Source organism: Petromyzon marinus, chromosome 9 (genome assembly GCF_048934315.1).
Source record: "Petromyzon marinus isolate PM22_M1 ecotype Great Lakes invasive population chromosome 9, UKy_Petmar_22M1.pri1.0, whole genome shotgun sequence".
NCBI lineage: Eukaryota > Metazoa > Chordata > Hyperoartia > Petromyzontiformes > Petromyzontidae > Petromyzon > Petromyzon marinus.
In genome coordinates, this window is record NC_133675.1 from 8,136,087 (window position 1) to 8,159,052 (window position 22,966).

A 22,966-nucleotide genomic window follows, 5' to 3' on the forward strand; every position below is an offset into this window, starting at 1 on the left:
ACACTCGAAGCCCCAAAATGTCTCACCATTTAGTGCCAACCACGAAATAAATGTGTCACCGAGGAAGAAATGCGCGGCCCCTTTGCAAACCGTTAGTTTAATAAGTCCACTGGCCATGACTGTACAAATTTGTGATCACCCAATAGAAAAAAAATATCAGAAACGCACGAAATTACAGTCGATCGTAAAATGTGCGAAACAAGAGCAAAGGCTGAAATGTGATTAATTATTTGTGTGCATATGCACGCATGACTGTGTGCACGATGCATTTCTGATGATTAAGGCACCTTTCTTCAGTGTTTTTTATGGGCACCGGTTTGTCAGTCAGCTGGGATGCAGTCACACTGGGTTTGGGTATCTCAGGAAGCAGCAGTGGAATGACAGGATGTGGAAGAATCGCGTACATCCTCTGCAGGTCGAGTCTCATTTTCAGCCAGGACGTGACGGCTGTGCCATTGTTTCTAACCCTCACCTAATGGCATTTGACCTTTTGACAGGATGGCTTTCCACTACCACCAACACCGGTCGGAAAATGCACTCCGACAAGCGTAAGCAATTTCGCAAAAGCTTTAAGACTGAAGGCATAATTCAGGCTTAATGGACATCAGGCTTCTGGGGCAACATGACATATGAAACCACTATTAAGTTTCCAGCTTATTTTTCAGGAGGCTTATTTTACGGTTTTGGTAAAAAAATGATGGTATGGGTGATCTTTGCAGTTTTTGTTTCACATGTAACTTTAAAACGCCTCATTGCTGATGATTGGCCCTCCCCTCCACCTTCGACCCTTACTGATATCATGATGTAAAAAAAATAAAGCCAGCACTGTGGCACTGGATCATTAATTTTGAGTGTTTCAGGAACGCAGACAATGCTTTCCGATTCATCAGCACACACACACAGGGTGTATGTGCAAGTATACCATAGCGATTATACTGATTATGCATCAGAGATCAGAATCCATTAAGTGTGGCACAGGATATTTGTGTTTTAATTTTTAAAAAAGACAATTACCGGTTGCAGAAGATACTGGTTGTCACGGTGACATACAAAAGCAAAAAAACAATGGACAAAGATCTAATAAATAATCATATCAAGTCTACCCATTCTGTGTATCAACATTTCCACACTGTGTACCTATTATAAACATATTTTTGTATAATAATGCAATGACAGTACTCAATCTGCACTGTCTGAATGCTGTGTATTTCTTTGAAAAAAAGACTACCAGTGATAATAATGCTTTTTTATTTACTCAGGAAAACCATTCTGAGTCTCTTTAGAGGGTTCTGCGTGAGAATGGTGTGTTTGACATGCACACGGTGTATCCGAACAATATCCAAGTACACAGGGAGGTAAAACCTCAAAAGCTCCACGTGGATTCGAGAATCTACCACCTATCGATCTCACAGCCCATGCCTACAACACTCGAGTGCGAGGGGTGCGAGTAGCAATCGTGACACATTTAGTTCTTCTTCAATAGCAACGGCAACACACAGCTGGCTGAGCAAACCCGGGGGAAAGCTCTCCAGGGATCACAGAGACTGGAACTGAATCGGGGTCACTAGGGCAGAAGCAGTGCACATATAGCCACTGCACAACCCTGCTACCGCCGTATGCCTCCAATAGCGCCTGCATATAGCACAATGTTTGTTTTCATTGAATGCCATCTGATAAAACGGGGGTTTTTTTGGCCTGGTATATCAAAGCGGTTATCGATAGTTCGTATCGTACATAATAAACAAAGAGCCATGCTGCGGTGTTTACAGGATAATATGCTGGACGAGCAATTCTGAGATGCCCGGTTGAAAACCCGGTCAAAGCAGTTGAATCTTTGGCCAAGTGATTTAATCAGACATTGCATCTCTTTGCCCATGGGTACAGCGCAGGATCGTGAGAGGTGGTGGAGGCGTGAGAAGGCCTTCATCCAGTAGTGAACTGGCCATGGCTACTGCTGATGATTATTATATTTCAATTGGTGGATCAGCAGCTGAGCCACTCGGCATTAGTCCCCATGATAAATCAGAGGCATATCTGATGTCAGCAAAGGCGGACCCGCAGCCAGACGTCACTGGATTGAATTATGGCCCTTGGTGCACGTTCACATTAACCGTTTTGAAAAATGATGAGAAACACACAGACAAAAACGTGAAATAGTGGCCACACCACAAACAGCGTGGCCATGGGATGTCTGAGGGCCTCCATTACCAGTGTTGTGGATGTTCCCTGGGATACTACCTAGATAACCACCGATTTGTTTACATTTTCTTCTAATTACCCAGCTCGTTATTGCAATTAAGTTGAAAGAATTAAACGCCGTTTAAATATTGCTACACGACAGTACTGTTTGCCAAGGGCTTAGATTTTTTGGGGATTTAAACCGACAGTGACCAATCTGCACTCTGTGTAATCCAACACACAGTAGCCTAATGCATCTTAATCGCTGCGATTTAAGGATTAATGACATACATTGCACCACTTTGCAATGCATTGTGTTGTCTAACGATGCTGACTATAAGCGTTGAATTACTGTACCGTGTCTTACAAAGGGATCTTCATCAACCCGGACTGACCAGTGTGGTGAAGTATGGTCGAGCACCCCCCCCCCCCGATCCACACGGGCATGGATCGAGGGGCCCTGGGGCCCTAATCCAGCAGTGGATTGACAACAGGGCAGGATGGTTGTTCATGCATTCCGCTACGAATATTTACAATACTGTCCAATGTTATAATGTAATAATACAATACAAGCGAGGCTGCTATGTTTTATTATGCAGTACAATACGGCTTATCGATGCATCACTGCATTGCCTCGAGGACGAAGTCACCCGGTATTCACCCGAGGCTGGACAGTGATTGCAAGGGTCACCGCCATGCACAGGAAGGTGGCCACGTTGTGGTCAGTGCGGCCAAACCCATGACCGTATTGTACTGCAACATCTATGCGCTCCCAAGAATTTCATCTATTGGACATGGGATACCTCCAGTCGAAATAAATATTCTGATTCTGATCTTTACCACCCCGCACATCCGACCACTGCGGTGGAGCAAGCATATCTTGAATGCCTGTGCGGCGTGGGGAGGTCTCTTCCTTCCAGCGGTGGACTGACAAAGGGCTGTTATAATGTGCAAAAGATGCACGTCTAGGTAGGCCGACCGCTATTCAGTGTCGCACGGCGCAAAGGGCATTTAACAATAGGGTGGGTACCTACGTATCTCAAGATGCACAGTAACTCGGTACGATACGTGCTTCTTCTGCGCCCTGTAAACAATGCCATAGCACTCGCTACAATGTAATACATGGGGTTATTATATATCGATACACACACACAGCGCCTTTAAATGGCACGTGTCTTGCGCGCGCGTTGTGTTGTACCTCTCATTCATTCATCCGTTACGCTCACTGGCGTGGGCGGGACTCGACGACGCGAACGGAGCCAATGTAAGGAACACAGTATCCGGCGGCGACAACGTTACATTCGTCCGTCTACAACCGCAGCTCAACGATTCGCCACATACCTTTCACCTTGTCCATGGCTCGCCTTACGCGTGAGAGCAACACAGCTGAGAGGGCTGTGTCCCCCTTCGCATGGGAGGAGGAGGAGGAACGCTGGCGGCGGAGGAGGAGGAGGATACAAATCTCTGCCGCTCACTCAAGCCCGACCCGGGCAGGCCATGGAAGAAGGGGTGTGGATTGTGGAAAGTGGGGTGGGGTCCGGTCTCTTTTTGCTCCCTCCCATCCTTTCCCTCCCCCTCCATTCCCTCCTCTCTCATCCATTCCCTCCCCTCTCCTTCCTCCCTCTCACTTCCCTCCCCATCCCTTCTCATCCCCTCCCATCCCTCCCTCCCCATCCATTCCCTCGCCTACCATCCATTCCCTCCCATCCCTCCCTCCCCTCCATTCCCTCCCTCCCCTCCATTCCCTCCCATCCCCCACCATCCCTCCCATGCATCCCCTCCTATCTCATCCCTCCCATGCATCCCCTCCTATCTCATCCCTCCCATCCCTTCCCCTCCCTCCTCTCCCTCCCTCCCTCCCATCCCCTCCCTTCCCTCCCTCCCGGTGTTGCGAGCGGGGTTGGATGGAGGAGACCCAAGGTCGGGGCCACGCCCAGCTGCGGGGCTATTCACGCCTCATTGCCAGTCTCATCGGCAGCTCGATATTGTATTAACTAAACGTAGTGATGTACATGCTGTGTGTGTTGGGGGGGAGGGGCACTCTTATCTAGGAGTGGATTGACAAAAGGAGCTCTATCAGAATCTCTATTTATCCTGGAGAAATCCGATGAGAAATCCGTATCTGTACATTCATCATCATTATCATCATCAACGGCCATGGTCAATCCACTGCTGGATGACAGGGGCCCGACCATGGGGACTGCTTCGGGCGTGCTTCACACCGCGCGCTGCAAAATGCGGGAGCTCAGCAGTACAGCGCAACAATGGATTTTTGTTGCAACACTTTCCCTCTGTTGACAGCGGTGGTCTCACAACAGCAGCAGCAGCAGCCGACGAAGCCGGGTGTAATACGCACGGCACGACGTGGCCGTCCAACAAAGCAACCCTCGAGCCGTCGTTCTTGGCTTCCGAGATCTGATTCGAGCGTACGCATTAACAATGCCGCCGAATCCATTCGTTGGGCTCATGTATTTAAATAATGCAGCGGAGGACTTTATGCAATAGCACGCTCCAGAAAATGTTCATTTACACGCAGGATATAAGAGCTTCCACGGATCCTGCGTTCGGCTGTTTGGCCCGCGGTTCCTTTGCGGTGTGAGCGGTGTGGAAGGGACTTTGGCGCACCCTGGAGAATAGTTCATCGCGTTTATGAGAGGACTGCTCCCAATACGAGGGGTCTGCGTGCATACACGCGGTTTGTGAACAAGCTTGCTCGTTCCCTAACACCTCCTGGGGATCTCGCTGTCCAGGGGAATGCCATATTGAGTTTCACCAATCTGCGTGATCCACAAACCCTCAATTACCTCCAAAGTGCTGGGTTGCAGGCATCCGCCACCCCTTAAAACCCTTTTTATCCTGCACTCATACGCGCCCACGAGCAGCTCGTCTGTTTAATCCGCTGCTGGATGAGTGTACGAAACGGGTGCTGCTACAGGAAGACCCATTTCTCACAGTCACTAGAGTTACTGTATTTACACATTCAACAGCGGCATTCACATTCAGTTTTCACCGTGTAAGTTAGTTATGCATGATATTTGTGAAAGTTAAAGAAAATGTTAAATGCTTTTAAAACGGAAATGTCACGAACATGTGGATCCTTTGTTGATATATACCAATGAGTTCATATCCTTTGTGCTCATATATTATAATACACAATATAAATGCACAGCCCTTTGTCAATCCACTGCTGGATGGATACCCTTTGTTGACGGGTCGTGGAGGTTATTTTTTTCATACTCCACTGCCCAGTTCGGTTTGAAGCTCCATTAATTAAAGATATATTTCAAGTGTTGAGCCTCTTTATTAGTCGCATAATTGACGTGTCTATTAGGCTGCGTGCATGCAAATACGTGTTGTTACACAACAAACCATCAGCTATTGACTCAAGGGCAATATCTTCCTACTTTAGCATTCCGAAAAGATGCCTACCCTGGTATTGGTGGGAATAGATGATGAGGTTCACCTACATACTCGCATACATTTTACTACCACGCGAATACTGCAAATCGTCTTTTTTGTTGCCACGGTTTTCTGCACGAACATGCATTGTATTTTGTATTAACTACCCTATTTTTTTGTTACCAGTTGTGTTGTTTTTGCTATACTTGGCATGCCAGGTCTCCCTTGCAACACAAGAGACTTGTCTAAATGTCCACTCCTTTAGTTAAAGTCGATGTACAACCCCCCTTTTTAAATTAAATACACTGGGTGGTTGTCGAAAATATGGGTTATTTTAACCAAATTTTACCACGCCGGTCAGGGTGGGTTGGTTAAGGCAGGGAGCAATGTACAGTCTGAAATTTGTCCATGTTATGTATATAACAGAGTGCAGCACTTTGTTACCGTGAATAATTAATTCCTGTAATTGAGAGTACATGCTTTGCCATTCCACCCTATGGAAAGCCATATGAATTTTGAATAACGACTGACATCTAAGAACCTCAATTTCCCTTATCCACAGATAATTACCTGTGCCACTATCATACAGCGCATTGTGCTGTACAGAATGTAGTAAATATTGCTGCATATTCGTCAAATGTTACATCAGATCGTTTCAACCGTTAAATTTCAAGATCAACTACAACACGTGCCATATATCACAGCACTGCACTCACGACTCCGCCTTTTGGTTACGTTCCATAACCGTTTTTCGTCGGCGAAAGGAAGTGGTTATTTCTGGAATTCTACAAAATGCACGTGTGGGCGGTCGTCACAGATGGATGAGGGTTGCAGTGGAGGAAGTGACATCAACATTGAGTAAACAAACTCCCAACAGTGGACAGAGAATGGTTGTTCAGTAGAGGTGCATCTATACACTATTTCACATAACTTAACATTATATTAGCATGTACATTGAATATTTAAGCATGCTACTTGTGGTTATTAAGTGAAAGATGTTTCGTACTGTAGTTGCATGTTAATTAGAAAAACTAATTATTGTCCCAAGCTTTCAACTACTCCAGTTACAATATAATTTACCAGGGAAATCTGTAAATCGTTTCTGCATTTTTAACAAAAAGCACACAATGTCGTTGCAGACTTTGAGGAAAAATGAACTGAATATCATAAGGCCACTGATGTAATTGTTTTAAGGGAATATAGTTGGTGGTGAAGACTAACAATGGAGTGGTAGCCAAAAGGAACACGCCTGACCAGAGTTGGAACGATGAATCAGCTTGCGTGCAGATGGATTATTGCATTGTGAAACTGTGCCAGATGGCGATGATGACTTTGGAAGGCCTTCATCCAGCAGTGGATAAATCATGGCCAATGATGAATGCAATTACTCGTGGCTGCATCATAACTATTTGGCAGATGACTTGGGGTAACCAGTCAATAGTAATGAATGCACCATTCACGCTTTTAATTTCCACGAGGTCTGCCAATATAACACAATGTTTTCATGTCATTCAATGTATCATGTTCATAATCATAGCCCGACTCAAACAGTAGCTGTACTTTATTTTTTGTCCTTAAATAACCCATTGATATTTTTTTCCAAACATTTCTGATACAGGTACTACTGTATTGGAAAAAAAAGAAAAATACTGTTTTAATGTGCTATCCAATATTTGCAACAAGGCATTGTGTTTCTAAGCCAGCCGCTCCAAACATAAAAACATACACCAAAAGCTCTGAAAACAGGTCTGCAGTGCAATGCAAAAAAACATTCTCCTTTTTAAGTGTTTAAAAGAGATGCTGGAAATTGCAGGTGAGCTGGGAGGTGGTTGCACAATTAAATTTGATGCAAGAGAGAGAGCATTATCACAGAACACGCATTGGACACCTAGACAATTAGTGTGGGATAAACTCTAACATTAATTAAAATATCAATGATTATTGAGACTATTATAATTTACATTTGACCAAATTCCGCAACTTTTCCACAACAAACTGTTTCATGCTGTGTTGAGCTTCAGGAATTTGAAACAATGAGAAAAACTTCCACAATTACATGGCTAGCCACTTTACAGAGAAAAGAATTAAACAATAGGCACATCCAAAACAAGCAAGCTGATAATACAGCCGAAGGGGTTTTCAATATACTTTACAATCAAACTGTTTGAGATTAACAAGATGCGCAGTCCAGAATCTTTATTGTTTATTCTACAAGCAATGGCACACACTTCGATAGGGACAGAAACAAAAAGGTGACTACACAGTTCTTAGGATGAGAATTAAGCTCGTGCGTAGGGGAAGAATGCACCTTTGATAGGCTGACAGGGACAAGCCAGTTTCCACAATGACACAAGTCTTGCTGCATAGCAAACGTTGGAGCAAAAGCCATTCTAAGCGAGGGCTACTGAAAGCAAAATCTGCTGTAGCAAATGGCCACTTCCTGTACGCCAATACACGTAAAGCACTGCAGCACCTCAGCGCTGCTACAGGTACCTCAAACGCACGGCCCCTGTGGCTCAATGCTAGTGCCAATTCCGTGCACAGGCAATGCAAGCTAAACGCTGGGATTCAAATGAACGGCACACGGTCTTTACGTTTAAGCAGAAATACTATACGCTTCCTATCTTACCATCCTGTCGTTTTATTATTACTGTACTGTGTAAGCATTTTTCTTGTTTGTTATTAATGCATTTTAAATGTGCACTATTACTCTGCCATATTAGCAAAGAATGTGATATGCATCATAACTACTTTGGCAAACATTTAAATGCCCTTGTTTTTAGCAAGAAACTACATTTCTAGATCATATATTATCATAATAATTATGCATACAGTATTCCTAAGAAATTAGAACTTCATTAGGGGTAATACATTCTTATTTCATAAAATGTCACAAATGGTTAATCTTTGTTAAAAATACATTGGCTAATAACTGTATTAAAAAAGAGAAAACAGGTTAATGGTGGTGATTTGTGAGGCATTTTTTTGTCCTATAACAGCAAAGCAGGCACAAAACTTACAGAAAGCATTATCACTACGACATATCGCACTCACTATATACCAAATGAAACATCGGGTTTTAAAATAAGTACGGTTGTGTATGGTGATGTTAAGTAACTATTGACTTTCACTATGAAACAGAGCAAGTTCTCGTCATTTTGTGCTTAATAAAATACAATTTGTACATTTCAAAACTCTAAAAAGCTACTGAAAAAGTGAGCTCAAAATACATTAAAATTTGTTCAGTGGAAATGTGTTTTTTGGTAAATTTAGATTTTAAAAAGGAAAATATTGAATTTTAATATAGACATTCCCTTAGAAATTGATTGTTTCATAATGAAAAGTCAATATCATTTCCATTCTTTTTAAAATATATTATTTCTGTTGCCAAAAAGTTGGTACAATATTAAACGCATGACCAACTGTGTCAAAATATGATTGTCATTAACATAATTAACAAAGTAAAATGGAGAAATAATGTATTTATTACAAGTTTCTTCAATTAATCACAATCTCGTAACTACAGTAGAATAATTCCAAGAGTTAAAATTAAAGGAGACAATTATAAATAATCTTTACCAATACTTTCAACCACACAAATTTATTTTATTTGATGAGCATGAATAAAGAAAGTTGAAGCTAGAAGTGACAATCTTACATTTAAGTTGGCTCTTTGCAGACTGCTTGTGTATTGTAATTCTATACAGTTTCCAGTGTAACTTTAGACTCGTCAAATGTCGTGCTTAAATTCTGCTTTACATGATAATATTAAGGTGTACACGTTTAAATAAGGGTATGTTAATTGTGGGTGTTTTATGATGTAATAAGATATGGTACACTAAGCACTTAGTCCAAATACTAAAGTGTAGCTTTGTGAAATACATCAAAGCTGACTAAAGGCTGCTTATTGTGGCAAGTCAGGCTACATTAATGAAAGCCAGAACATGATTAAATTTATATATGTAACAACAACTTCACATAACACATCATATAGTCACTCATCGGTATAAGTGTATGCTAAGTTTTCATCTCTAAAGATCACATTTTTGAGTCTATTCTATGCTTACAAAATAAAACAGAAGCTAGATCTGCTTAAAACTGCAGCAAAGCATTTAGCTGTTGTGGCTCGTTAGTCTAACGGACAGCAGTTGACAACACCATCTCTATACAGCAGCTAAAGGCAAACAGGACATCATTACTACACCTATAGGTGTCGTGTGAATATTCGTCGTAGGCTATGAAACGCCAAGTGTCCTGGTAAAGCTTCAATTGCAGCACTGTCACAGTTGTATGCCTTGGCAATGTGAGTGAGCGTTGTGGCAATATTACAGAATGCTTAACCTTTGTATAACATAGTCATACACTGAACACCTTCTACGTTATTCCTTACAGCCGAATGCACTCGCACCAATCCTCTGCGTGTACTCCTTTAACATGTATATGGAAGTACATCCCTGCAGTAACTGCATCTTTTCATGTAAGTCGTGGAAGCATATTATAGTATTTAACATCACACAAATTGCTTCCTCGACTGTAAATGTGTGCAGTTGCTACATACGATTCCTAAATATCTCTATGTCTTCCATGCAATTTTCATTTTACCAAATAATAAGTCACTTGGTCTAAATCCACCAAAGTCTTCCTATGTGTGTGTTGTAATTATCTTGTAATATTTTATCCTTTATATGTAGTCTCACCATAGTGTTTGGCTTTTTTTTAGCAATGTGCAGCATGGAGTGTCATCTCTTGTGATTAAATATATTTATGATCACCGAGCCAAAAGCTATTACTTGTGACCGATTCTGCTTCCTCGAAGACTCTGCTGTGTTAGAACAGACGGGCCTTTTTCTTGAGGTCATTCTTCTTCCAGAGGGCCAGGCGATCAAACTCCTGGATGGTCATCCCAAAGATGTTGTCAAACTCTTCTGGGGACAGGTGGCGCTATAAAGAGAACATACAAAAATAATGGAAACACGTCTGTGTCACATTTTTCAAGATTAATTAACAATATTCATCTCCTTCTAAATAGTGACAGGAATGTGATAGATGGTGGTGGGTTAAGGAATCCTTCTTCCAGCACTGGATTGACCATGACTGATTATGATGAAAGGGAGATGATTAAAATATTGTGAAAATTAAATACACATTTTTTTAAATGCTTATTTTCGTAAATCATAACCCTTAGTCAAATGAATGTACTGATAGTCTGATGAACCGCTAAATGTAAAGATTCCATAATATTTTAAATAGAAAGAACAAACATGATTGAACTTAATACTTTGAGGGGAAGCTTCTATCTTTTTCGAAGTATTCAGATTTAAACATCATAAAATGCATATTTTTTCCTTCAAAACCGCTTGAATCCAAAATATCTCAAAAACAATAAAAGATAGAACAATGGTTCTCACTTTAAGCTGTTTAAAGCTCTATTAAACAAAAAAAACACACAATCTTATATTTTGAACGGTTTCTGAATGTTTATGTGGCACTTAAAACTTAGATTTGTGGGCCTTAAAATGAAAAATCTCCCATTTTCAGATTGTTTCCTGTAGTTTGTGTCCTAAAAGCTACCTATGTACCAAATTTCAGCTTTCTACCCTGTCAGGAAATACCCGAGAGGTTTTTGAGACCCAGATTAAGGCCTTTATTGATACAGATATTACACAAACACACACCATTTCATGAACAATTGCACCATCTTTCCTGTTTGCCTGAGTACTGCACTTTCCCGAGAAAATATGTATTATTACCTCTAGGCGGGCACGATCCACATCTCTGGGTAGCTTGGAGCGCACTCTGTTGGTCACGAGGAGTGCCTCGTATGGATACACCTATAGTAGAACGTTTATTATGTGAGCCATCAACATTCACCGGACCTCGGATAATATGAATTTAGCACATTCACACTGTATATCACCCATGTTTTTCCATGATTGTTTTTTAAAGTTAAGAAAATTGGCTAATAACTAAAACATGCTCAATAATTAAAGGCACACATGTACATTTCCTCATCTATTCCACATCATGAAAAATGAATACTGACTTTTACTACATTGTTAAGAACTACAAGTACTCATTCCCTAAATGATTAAAGTAATATATGTAACACTCCCATGAACAGGCAACTACCGACCACCAAGCCAGTAAATAAAGGAATAGCAAGAAGATGCATTCATTGGTGTAAAGTTACCATAAATGTTGAGATTAGTAACCAAGGATTTTTTGTTAACTGAAATGAATCAATATCTGTGCAATACTGGAGTGCAAAAAATATACACTTTTTTTATTTTGCAAAACTGCATTATTAATAACCAATGAACCCACACCCAACAAATGGCACAGCTTGGTCACCTGAGCACCTGACAATACTTTACACCAATGAGGGAGGGTGCGCAATACAGACGCTGCGCCTACCTTGTGCGCGAACAGAGAAGGCATGGAAACACCTTTCTCCATTCTGGGCACATGCATGACACCAGCATGCACTGGCTACAGGAAGACAAGACAAAGCCACGTGCAGCAGGGGAGCAGAGCAGCAGTCGAGCAGACACAAATAACAACAATAATTATAATTATGGCTGTAGCTAGCTTTGAGTAGACCATCTTCCTCTGCCGAGTGATCACACAGAAGTGACGCCAACATTAGATTATAATCCAATTTGTCATGACAGTTTAGACATGACATCAATATTTTGGACCCAAGTGAAATTGGGATTCTAGATACAGCCATGAAAAGAAAAGGCAAAAATTGTTCTCCCATGATATGCAAACGCCATGCATGACTATTGCATTCTGCAATGTCTTAAGGACTGGTGAACCTGTGCCAGGTTTCCAAACCAAAAAGATATCCATTTGCAATATCATAAATAGAATGCCAAAGAAACGGAAAGCATTGAAAGGTCTTTTCCACTTAACATTATCCCATGGAATGCTGTTAGGCAATGATAATTATTGCCACTGGTGTTTTAAAATTACGTTTTTTTGCACACACTTGCATGCTATAGAAAGCATGCACACTGCATATAGCTCCATGGGTTCACCTTAAGTGAACAGACCAAAATAAACATATTCAGGAAAAGCTGTGAAAGGAACATGTCAGAAGAGAAAAGGCAGCGATGATGCATTGTAACTGAATGATATTAAAGATATCTTACCTTATATTCTGTAGTTGAACAGCATGGAAAAACAAAACAAAATATGTAATGTTACATTTTACATTCACATGTGGGGAATGCATAACTAATGAATAAATGACACAACATTGACAAAAGTTTGGTTTATGAAACTTCATTTTATCCACAATCGCATAAAGATATACAAAATAAGACACATGCTTGCCTCTGGTTCCCCAGCTGTCACTAAAGTTGTTGGATCCATACTGAGTGAAGTCCATTGATTGATGCTGCAAAAACACAAAAAAACTAAAATTAAGAAAATACATGGCACACTGCATTACTAAACAAAGCATTGTATCCGAGAAGAGACGAGGAATAAGGCAAGAGTGGTACCCATCTGACGGCAGCTAAAAAGTTAACTCGGATGACGAGGACATAAATTAAGGAGAGGAAAACCACATCGGAAGAAAGGTGATCAAAGCCCAAGAGGGAAATCTAGAAGAAGGCGGTGGTGTGAAGTGTTGAGCCACAATAAAGGAAACCACTGGAGCTATGCACTTTTAAATCCAAATTGAAAACGAATTTCTTTAGAGCTGCTTTTTGTGTTTAGTTGTCCTTCCATCACACCTCCGATTAGCATGGTTGGCTACGTACAGTGCGAAAGAAGTTCAACAAATCTTGACTTAAAGCTTTCGTGACTGCAGGAATTTATATTCTTTGGGTCTTTTGGTAAAGTCACGTAGATAGGTTCAAAGAAAAAAACAAAAAATAACAAAAAAACAATGAGGTTTCGATCGCAACACAAGCGTTCGTCATCTTCCTGATGACGAACACTTGTGTCGCGATCAAAATGTCGTAGTTTTTTGTTATTTTCTTTGAACCTATCTACGTGACTTTACCGAAAGACCCAAAGAATACAAGTTTCAGCATACATATAGACATGAGTCTGCAGTGGATGTGGAGATGGCCCAGGACAGGAATGAGTGGAGAAGGGCATCATGAAGAGAGACTCCTCATCAGGTGGGGAATAACGCCAGGATGAAGACGGCTAAATTTTCAAACAAACTTTACAGTAATAGCAAACACTTAAGTGTCCGTATTATATTTCCAAGGGATTACATTTTTATACTCTCTACTGGTAAATTAACTGTGCATTAGTTCAATACTTTACCTGTCCAAACTCAAAGTACATTATGAGACCTCCTTTGCCAGTAACAAGATATAGTAATAGGTTTTACCCTTTTAACTGGCACAAAAACTGACACCTTTATTCAAGGCATCATGTTTGCAATAACCACAACACAAGCAGTCAAAATGATAGTGCGCTGTTTTTTGAGTTGTATGCCTTTTGGCGTCTTCTGGTCCAACACCAATGGAGACTAGGCTCTAAGAAAAGCCGTCTCTCGGGTGTGGACCAATCAAATTCAAGGACAGTGCATATTATTATCAGAGTTGTCTCTTTTGTTTGCATTTTGACTGCTTGTGTTGTGGTTATTGCAAACATGATGCCTTGAATAAAGGTGTCAGTTTTTGTGCCAGTTAAAAGGGTAAAACCTATTGCTAAACTCAAAGTAGCTGAGTGCAGCTAGGCCTGACGAGCCAAACCCAAGCGAGCTGCGATATAGCAGCAGGACATGCACGTGACAACCAATTACAACGCAAGGTACATTTACCAGGGTGGGCATGCACAAATAACAGCATCAAGATGGCCTTGAAATAAGTCTTAAAACAGACTTCATAATGTTGCATTTCCATTGAATTTCAGATTTGAGCACATTAAATATTTACATGCAAATAGCTAAGCCCATTACTAATGCTTAGGCTTTCCCGGCTGTGCTGCATTGTTCTCAGATCGGGTTTCCGGGTTGTTCCGCGATGTCCAGCACACACGACGCTGAACAACACGTGGTTGCAGCACGAAAACAGAATCCAAGACCATTTTACACGCTTTTTAAAATATATAACTGCACTTGAAATGAAAATGCCTCACACCTAAGGATGCTTTCATTTATTAAAGTAAACAAAAATGGTGAAAACAACAGCAATGTTACCTTGTCTAACAAGGAAACATTTTGCATTACATAGGCAGCGCCTACTACTACTACCACCTCCGATAAATGCTCTCATTACTCATGACAGGAAGCATCAGGAGGAAAACGTAGGAAAAAGTAAAAAAGGCAGATGAACGTGGGGCCTCCCGAGCTGTTGTCCTTACCCTTTGAATTCCGTTTGTGCCGTAGCCCGGAAGGGATGCGGTCTTGGAGGGGTCTACAGTGGGCACATAGGCGAGGAAGCGGACAACATGATGAGGGGAAGGATAGTGGGCACAAATGCAGGGGTTCAAAGCCTCCAATGTTGTGCCCTTGGCACTGAGCTGTGGGGGTCCTCAGTGGAATGGACTTTCCAAAAGCCTTTAAATATTTTCAGGTATTCTCCAGTACTTTAAACAAAAAAAACTAAATTTATTTACTGTGTAGGTTTTCGTGGTTAGGCTGCAAAGCTCTCTGATGTGCTTTTCGGATTATTCGGCACGATGTCCAGATATTTCATTCCACGTGCCGCGTCCTTCTATATTCTAGGACATGATGCTGAACTGCGGCACAACCCAAAAAACTATTTGGAGAGCTTAACAATATTTTACGTTCCAGAGACGTCCCACCTTTCATTGGGAAAAAGGACTGCTGAAGATGTGCTCAGTCAGGTCATTGCCAAGGGCACATGTTGCTCAATGCGCTACTCTGCACAAGAAGACAATCACTAAAAGCACATACGCTTAATTGGGAATCCCTCCCTAGTTGGGACTAACGCAACAGGTACAAAATAATCACCCGTGTGTGTGTTTCTTGTTATGAGCTGTTAAGCAACGACTCTATGATCTACACAACTACATGTGCTGTGAACCTACCAGCTTCCCCAGAAGGCTGCACTGTCCGTGTGGGTGCTTACAAAACAGTTCCAACACAGAGAATACGTTTGAGTTTCACACACATTACGGGTGACCAACAGAGAAAACTTCGGACAACTGCGACAATGATGGAAATTTGTTTCAAGAAAAAAAGCCATTAAGTAGATGTAAACCAGACTTTATAAGTGTACGTACATTCATACATACAAGGAATTATGTTACACACCATGTTTTTTTTTGTCCTACAGCATGTGTGCTTGTGGCCAGTTAAAGAGTGTATACATGTAACAAAACTCATTTCAGGCACACCAACAACATTACATACTATTTACAGAACTGTTAAAACAATTAAACGGTATTAGATGTAGCACAGCTTATGAATGTATTATACATGGGAAAAAACATGAAAATAGTTGTATGTATTCTGCTCGTTTGCAAGAGGTGACACCTGTGACGTACAAAAATCAGAACGATATCATGGGAAGAGAAGTATCTCTCAAGACCAGAAGAGGCAATAGCTGCACATAAATACATTATCGAGCAGTGTATTATTACACAACTGACAAAAAACTAGGAAATGTTAATGACCTGGGGACAGATTTTCCTCAAAATAAAGGATGATCCTGGGGAAATCAGGACTGGTGGCAACCATATTCTTCACATGCATTTTACTTTCCCTAACAATATCGCAGCTAAGAAGAGACGATTATTGATTACAGTTCGTCAAACTCACAGGCATTGAGGGAGGTGTCGTGGCGCTTGCCGAGAGGTGACAGCCTGCTGCCGGCAGTGGGACTGCGCGAAACCAACAAGCCATCCTGTATATCAGCTCCCTCCCTCTCCTTCTCTTCCTTCAGAATCAGCTTGCCTAAGCCTGACTGCACCTGAAACGCACACCGACACAATACACTTCAAAGCTTCACCCTTGACGCTGACACGTGAAGGTGAAACAGGTGAGTTGACCAGTAGACTAGACAGGAGGGCAACTGCCCAAAGCAGAGTTGTTATTGCCCTCTGGCGAGATTTAGTCAAGGCACCGAAAGTGACAGGGTTACCTTGCCGAGCTCCTGCCCCTGTAGCTGCTTCCGCTTTTGTTTCTCTTCATCGTCCATGCTGGGCAAGGAAGGGGATTTCTTTCTCCATTCTGAACCTTTGCACACATTCAGAAACAAATATACCCTACTTAGCCTTATACATTATATGGGCAAGGGGTGCTAGCAAGCATCTATTCATGCTGGAATGACCTTTACCAAACACCACCCGGATCACCATTCTCTCCCCAATGCTGATGCTTTCACAATCCACCAAGTACTCAATTAAGACCGAGTCGACCTAGGGGAGGCCCAAGACAAGTCCTAATACTACTTGCCACTGACATTGTTCATGGCCAGGAATCGAATCCAAGTTACCAAGTTGTGTAGCTCTGTGTTAACTACTGCACCACTCTGCTAACACTCTGCAATAACAATCCCTCTCATCATTAGACCTCCTTTGCCAGTACCAAAATGTAATAATAGGGTTTTTCCTCTTTTTTCTGGCAACAAAACTGAAACCTTTTTACAAGGATTCATGTCTGCATTAACCACAATACCTGCAGTCAAAATGCAAACAAAAAACATACTATGATAATATATGCATTGTCCTTGAAACCGATTGGTCCACACCAAGGGACAGCTTTCTTTTGAGCCTCGACCCAATTGGTGCTCGACCAGATGACGCTAAAGGGACGGCTTTCTTTTGAGCACCAATTCGGTCGAGGCTCAAAAGAAAGCCGTCCCTTGGTGTGGACCAATCAGTTTCAAGGACAATGCATATATTATCATAGTATGTTTTTTGTTTGCATTTTGACTGCAGGTATTGTGGTTAATGCAGACATGAATACTTGTTAAAAGGTTTCAGTTTTGTTGCCAGAAAAAAGGGGAAAAACCCTATTATTACTCCCTCTCATCTTCCTCCCTTCGCCCTGCCACCCCCACATAAGCATGCGCACAGACAGCTTCTGTTAATCTTCCACGAGTGTCTCTTTGATGTTATGCTAGTATCAGTGGGGCAGGGAGAAGCTGGTTTGGTTTATGGCTCATGTGCAGTACGATGTACATTGTGTAACCATACGTGAAAATGTACAGCCTTGTGTTGACACGCACCTTCCATACTGTGCTTAAGAGTTACCACCTCTGACGTACAAAAAAACGGGACATAGCCACGGCAATAAGAACATCTCACAATATCGAAAGCGGGGAGAACTACAAGTAAATGGACTATGATACAACAGACAAAACCAGGTCTAGTTAATGTCCAAAGAAAGCTTACAAATCTCCCAGACCAACTGCCTAAAACAAAAGAGAGGACGATTCTGGAAAAACCAGGACAGGAGGCAACGCTAATAGGTGCTGTGGGTGTATGTACCAAGGGAGGCGGTGGATGGTGGACACGGCCAGTGCTCGCTCTCAATTTTGGCGGGAACCTCAGGATCGGGGGCCTGCGCTGCTGGGAACTTGGCCGACTGTATAATTTCCTCGCTTGTCTTACGCTTTGCAGCCATCGCAGCTGGATCTGTGTGATTTGGGGAGAAAAAACCTCAAGCTCAGAAAATGCACGCTTTAGTGCGCTGGTCACACGTTTGGATATATTATTGTGACTATTACAAGCATCATTCTAAAATGAAGCACTGTTTGATCTTCATCCACTGTATGCCAAATAAGTAAATCATATCTGCGAATGGATATGTTGCTAATAATCTTATTATGCATTTTATCATTAATTCAATACAGCAGGTTTTATATAAAAAAAAAACTACAAGAAAATTACCATAACAAATGTAACTGTATTAATGGCGTGGATAGAACTACGCATTTTTATAAAATGAGGAAATCAATAACTTTAGGATTGTTTAACATTAAAAAAAAATCAGTATTATTAGGAGCAACCCATACTTACTTTGAAAAATGATGATCAGAGGTTAGCAGCCAGTTAATTGTTTAGAATTATGTGAGACAACACAAACAAAAAGAAAGTAGAAAGTCAAAATAAAAAGTGAAATGCAACCCGAAAACAATAATATTTTACACACACACACAAACAGTGCAACTACCGATAACTGTTATTAAAATGAAATCAACGAATGATATCTCAGCAAAAAAATTCCGACAGTATAGACCATGCAATTATTAAACAGTTTATTTGAGTTAGACAATTTGGAAAGATTGGTAAATTATCATAAAAAACCACACTACCATGAACCATCATTATTCAATGTCGAACAGGTTAAAGCTTTACCGTGTTGTTTGTAGATTGGAGGCTTTTTGTAGATATTAAGCGAAGCATCTGTGAAGATAAATGAATTACGTTTAATAGAGTACACCAGGCATTGCTCTTGGAAGGGCGAGTATAATAAATACAATTTCCAACTGAAATAATAATATATAGTATTTATATTTACACACAATAATAAGAAAAGCAAAACAAATTTGCAAACACAATATGTTTTAACGTTGTTGTACATTGCATTGATGTACAGTTATTGTTGGAAAACTCACTCAACAATATAATTTATACGAAATTGACAGCTGCAACTTATTCAATTGAATTAATTATCTAAAGAGAAAACATGCAACAAACCACAAGACCAGAGTGACATCAATGGATGTAATGTGTTGCAAGAAGTGTTCTTTTATTTACACTGGACTACCATTCCAATATTCTAAAAGTGCACAAGAGACATCACAAAACAGTATTAAAATGGAAGTTATAACACAAATGGAAAAAGCCGTCATCAGTTATGGTTGGGGTCGAGTTAGTATGAATCTGATGACAGACATCTGGATAACATGGTGCTCGCAGATTCATATTTATCAGCCCTTTTTGACTTTATCCAAAAGCAACTCTTTAAGCCTCTGGTCATTTGCAGAAATGAACAGACAGACGCACATGTGCTTGGCGGCGATGAATGGAACCCTGAAGTTTGAACACAGAGATGACACTCTCTCTCTCTCTCTTTCCCCCCCCCCCTCCCCATCAGGTCCTGCAGCAGTTGGCCCTACCTGGAACGTGAAAGTGTTTGGGAGCCTGAGACAGTGTCGGAGTTTGGGGCCGGCTGTCGGACCAGAAGGGGAATGGTGAATTCCGCCCACTCACTGAGTCTGGCCCTTCGGCATCGACAGCACAGGAAGCAAAATGAGAAGGTAAAGAAGGGGGGGAAAAAAAATCGCCAACGCAACGGAAATCAAACAATAACGGACTCAAGTTTTGAAAAAGGAGGGGAGGAAAAAAGCATGCAAATAATGTCAAAGGCCGCTGCAGGATGTTAGTTAAGCAAGAAACGAATTCAGAGAAGGGAGGTCTTCTCCAGTTGCCCATTTCCAGTGTTCCAAAAGATCACAGAAGTGCGCTATTAACGAGGAGTTGTTTTTTTGTGAAAGTTTATTTTTTGCGTTCCCTAGTGCTTATCAACATGGCAGCACTGCTCATTTCAGTCTAATCTATTCAATAAACAATCCAGCGAAGTGACAATGTTTCAGGTTGGAATTGAAACAGGGTGTTTGTGTTGAGGGTATAATGGGGAAAGAGACTACGTACGGTGCAATAACTCGCCTAAAGAAAGAGCAAAACAGGGTGTTTGTGTTGAGGGTATAATGGGGAAAGAGACTACATACGTACGGTGCAATAACTCGCCTAAAGAAAGAGCAAAACAAACCTTTAAGGAAATGTCAAATAGTAACGAGGCTAAATTTGGGTTTGATCACGTATTTTGTTATTTATATTTGTATTGTTTAAAATAGTATTTCAAGATTAAAACTTGATATTGGTTTATATAAATTGGCCTCAAATGAGGCCATAAAAATAATATAATTGTTGAATCGTCTAAAACAAACGAATTGAAGATCGTTAACACAACGTGTCGGGCATTGAACGGGTCAAGTAAACTCATGCGGTATATATCTGCACAGGGATAAAGCTGGGCACTCATGCTTTTCGTTTAAATGGCAGGCGTGTGGCCAAGTGTTTGTTTGCAACTTGTGTGCAGACACCCTAAAAAGGGTAGCACATGCATTGGATTACACAGACTGCAAATGCGGTTCGAAAAGCAAATGCATTGTGCTGCATTTGCTTCCCCATACATCACGCCTAGAGTTTAGTATAAATACACATCGCCACTGCAAGTGTGTGTGTGCAAAACTGAAATTACGCCAAAAGCTCAGGCACAGCAACATTTTAAATGAGAGCCACTCGGGGGGGATGAGTTGAACATTGCGTGCGGGGGTGGGGGGGGTGGGACAACCAATGCCAGAAACCTCCTCCCCTTACCTTTGATATTGGGCACATAGTTGTGTTTGTTGGGGGAAACAGGGCGGCTAGTGATGGTGGTGGTGGAGGAGTCAGTGTTGCTACTAACAGTACGTGACTGTGAGCGAGGCACACCGGATGACAGCGACTCTGCAAGCGATGACCATGCATGTGCATGGGACAAGAAAGAGATAAGCATGATTCTACGGTCTTCATTTAAATTGCTTTGCTAAATATAAAGCAGAAGAGTCGAAATATGCAAAGCATCTTTTTCATGATTTTAAATCCTCTTTTATAGCAAAACAGAGGCTGGAAATTACTTATTGAGAGGCTTGAAATTACTTATGTAGAGGCTGCAAATTACTCAAATTATAAATAACCCTCGATTCCCCTTGGTAAATGTGAGGCGTAATGTGTTTTTAGTTATTAGGATGGGGTATTACAGTGCAATGTGATTTATAAATCAACCAATGCTTACTGTTTTTTTTTCGGTAAAGTCACATAGGGAGAAAAAAAGCAATAAAATTTATGTATTTATGTAGGGAAAAAAATAAATAATATTTATTGATATTTTTTCGTAGTTAAAAAAATAAATTAAATTTATTGATTTTTTACCTACGTGACTTTACCCCAAAAAACAAAGAGTATGAATCCTTGCAGTCACGAAAGCTTCAAATCTGGAATCAACCAATGCTTCACATAAATCATCTAAAATGGACATGCTGAGCACAATGTAAGTGGTTATGCTTTCGTGAGTACCCAAAGAGATGTGTGTGGGGGGGGGGGTGGGTTTATATATTTTCTTAACAAACAAAAAAAAATCACAAGCTGCATCGGGTTCATTGCTGGAAACAAAAAAAACTGAACGGCTTAAAGCGGTGGTGGCACTTGTGGCAGCAGCTGGCAGTGACGTCGTATGGGATTAGACGACAGTTGCACAATCGCCCCCCCCCCCCCCCCCCCTGTTGAGGGGAGGGCGAGGACACCACCTACGTCACACCACTGCTACGAAAACCTCACTTTGAGGATGGGTGGGGGGGGTCCGGGGGGGGGGGGGCTGGCAGCTCAGCACACAGACGCTCTGCTTGAGCTGAGGATGGAAACAAGAGTCGGGCAAAGCACGCCTTGGTCAGAGACCGCAAGGCTCACCTGGACGGTGGAAGTGCTGCGGGGAGCGTGCGGTGGGCGGCACGTAGTTGTGGCGGGCAAAGTGGGCGGCGTTGCCCGAGCTCTGGCTCAGGCGGCGCTCACCGCGCTCCCTCCCGTCCTGGTAGCTCTGCAAGGGCACAACGCGGTTCGTAATGCGTGAGCTTAACCTACGGGGAAAACATCAACAAATGTACATGCTTCTTTGGTTCTTTCGGTAAGAGCTTCAGTTGAAGCTCTGTCGTCCCCGACAGGTCTGTACCTTTCACCTGAAGACGGCCGCTTGCGTGGTGGCCGAAACGTCGTGAGAATTTTATTGTGTTATTTTATTATTTTATTCTCATTCTACGTGACCTTACCGAAAGAACCAAAGAAGATGAATCCTTGCAGTCACGAAAGCTTTAAATCGAAATGTACATGCGTTATTGTAAACGGACACAAACATTAATTTGGACTGCATTATAATTTTGAAATTGATACAATATGTTCAAAAAAACTAAGTATATTTTAGTATTTTAACAAGTGGTGGTTTATTGCACTGCGCTATGCAACCAGCGACCTGAGTTTGAGTCCTGGCCACGGTTAGCAAGGGGCAGTGATGTACGAATCGGCCTTGGGTGCCCTACCTTTCCCAAGCCACAATGACTCACGTAGTGAAGCATAGTCCAATAAGTTCATATGACCGAAAGGCATGGGGAGGCCATAATTCAGAAGTGGATTGACAAAGGGCTGTGCATTGTGATTAGCAATTTTAATTCAGAAAATATTTACGGCATTTGTATTTACGCCGACACATTCAGTAGTCAATTGTGTTATTTTACATGTACACATTAATTTTCAACCCAATAAATGTCAAGCTGCCAATACGTGAGAATTGCCTCTCATTCGTCAGGGTGCATCATAATCTATGCCCCTATTATTTAAACCAATAAAAATAAGC

The 22,966-nt window shown here is 41.5% G+C and overlaps 2 protein-coding genes across 22 annotated transcripts in view; both read right to left on the minus strand.

Moving 5' to 3' along the window:
* The window catches only part of LOC116940597 (actin filament-associated protein 1-like), a 48,495-nt gene extending 44,741 nt beyond the window's left edge, over nucleotides 1-3,754 (minus strand). For 2 of the 5 annotated variants that reach the window (XM_032950632.2, XM_032950631.2), the window contains exon 1: nucleotides 3,520-3,753. In XM_032950632.2, coding sequence (XP_032806523.2) covers nucleotides 3,520-3,535 — 16 coding nt within the window. In that variant the 5' untranslated portion in view covers nucleotides 3,536-3,753. Of the gene's footprint in view, nucleotides 1-3,519 lie in introns of all 5 variants that reach the window. The other 3 variants (XM_032950634.2, XM_032950633.2, XM_032950635.2) reach the window with 2 other exon arrangements.
* Nucleotides 3,755-7,120: 3,366 nt separating this feature from the next.
* Nucleotides 7,121-22,966, minus strand: part of LOC116940596 (actin-binding LIM protein 1-like) — a 99,914-nt gene continuing 84,068 nt past the window's right edge. For 10 of the 17 annotated variants that reach the window (XM_032950622.2, XM_032950614.2, XM_032950616.2 and 7 more), the window contains 13 exons: nucleotides 22,030-22,156; nucleotides 20,902-21,030; nucleotides 19,638-19,742; nucleotides 18,874-18,921; nucleotides 18,004-18,150; nucleotides 16,653-16,747; nucleotides 16,331-16,481; nucleotides 15,598-15,633; nucleotides 14,908-14,960; nucleotides 12,916-12,979; nucleotides 12,732-12,739; nucleotides 11,328-11,408; nucleotides 7,121-10,518 (listed from right to left, as the gene is read on the minus strand). In XM_032950622.2, coding sequence (XP_032806513.1) covers nucleotides 10,405-10,518; nucleotides 11,328-11,408; nucleotides 12,732-12,739; nucleotides 12,916-12,979; nucleotides 14,908-14,960; nucleotides 15,598-15,633; nucleotides 16,331-16,481; nucleotides 16,653-16,747; nucleotides 18,004-18,150; nucleotides 18,874-18,921; nucleotides 19,638-19,742; nucleotides 20,902-21,030; nucleotides 22,030-22,156 — 1,158 coding nt within the window. In that variant the 3' untranslated portion in view covers nucleotides 7,121-10,404. The remainder of the gene's footprint in view (nucleotides 10,519-11,327; nucleotides 11,409-12,731; nucleotides 12,740-12,915; nucleotides 12,980-14,907; nucleotides 14,961-15,597; nucleotides 15,634-16,330; nucleotides 16,482-16,652; nucleotides 16,748-18,003; nucleotides 18,151-18,873; nucleotides 18,922-19,637; nucleotides 19,743-20,901; nucleotides 21,031-22,029; nucleotides 22,157-22,966) is intronic. The other 7 variants (XM_032950609.2, XM_076065869.1, XM_032950618.2 and 4 more) reach the window with 6 other exon arrangements.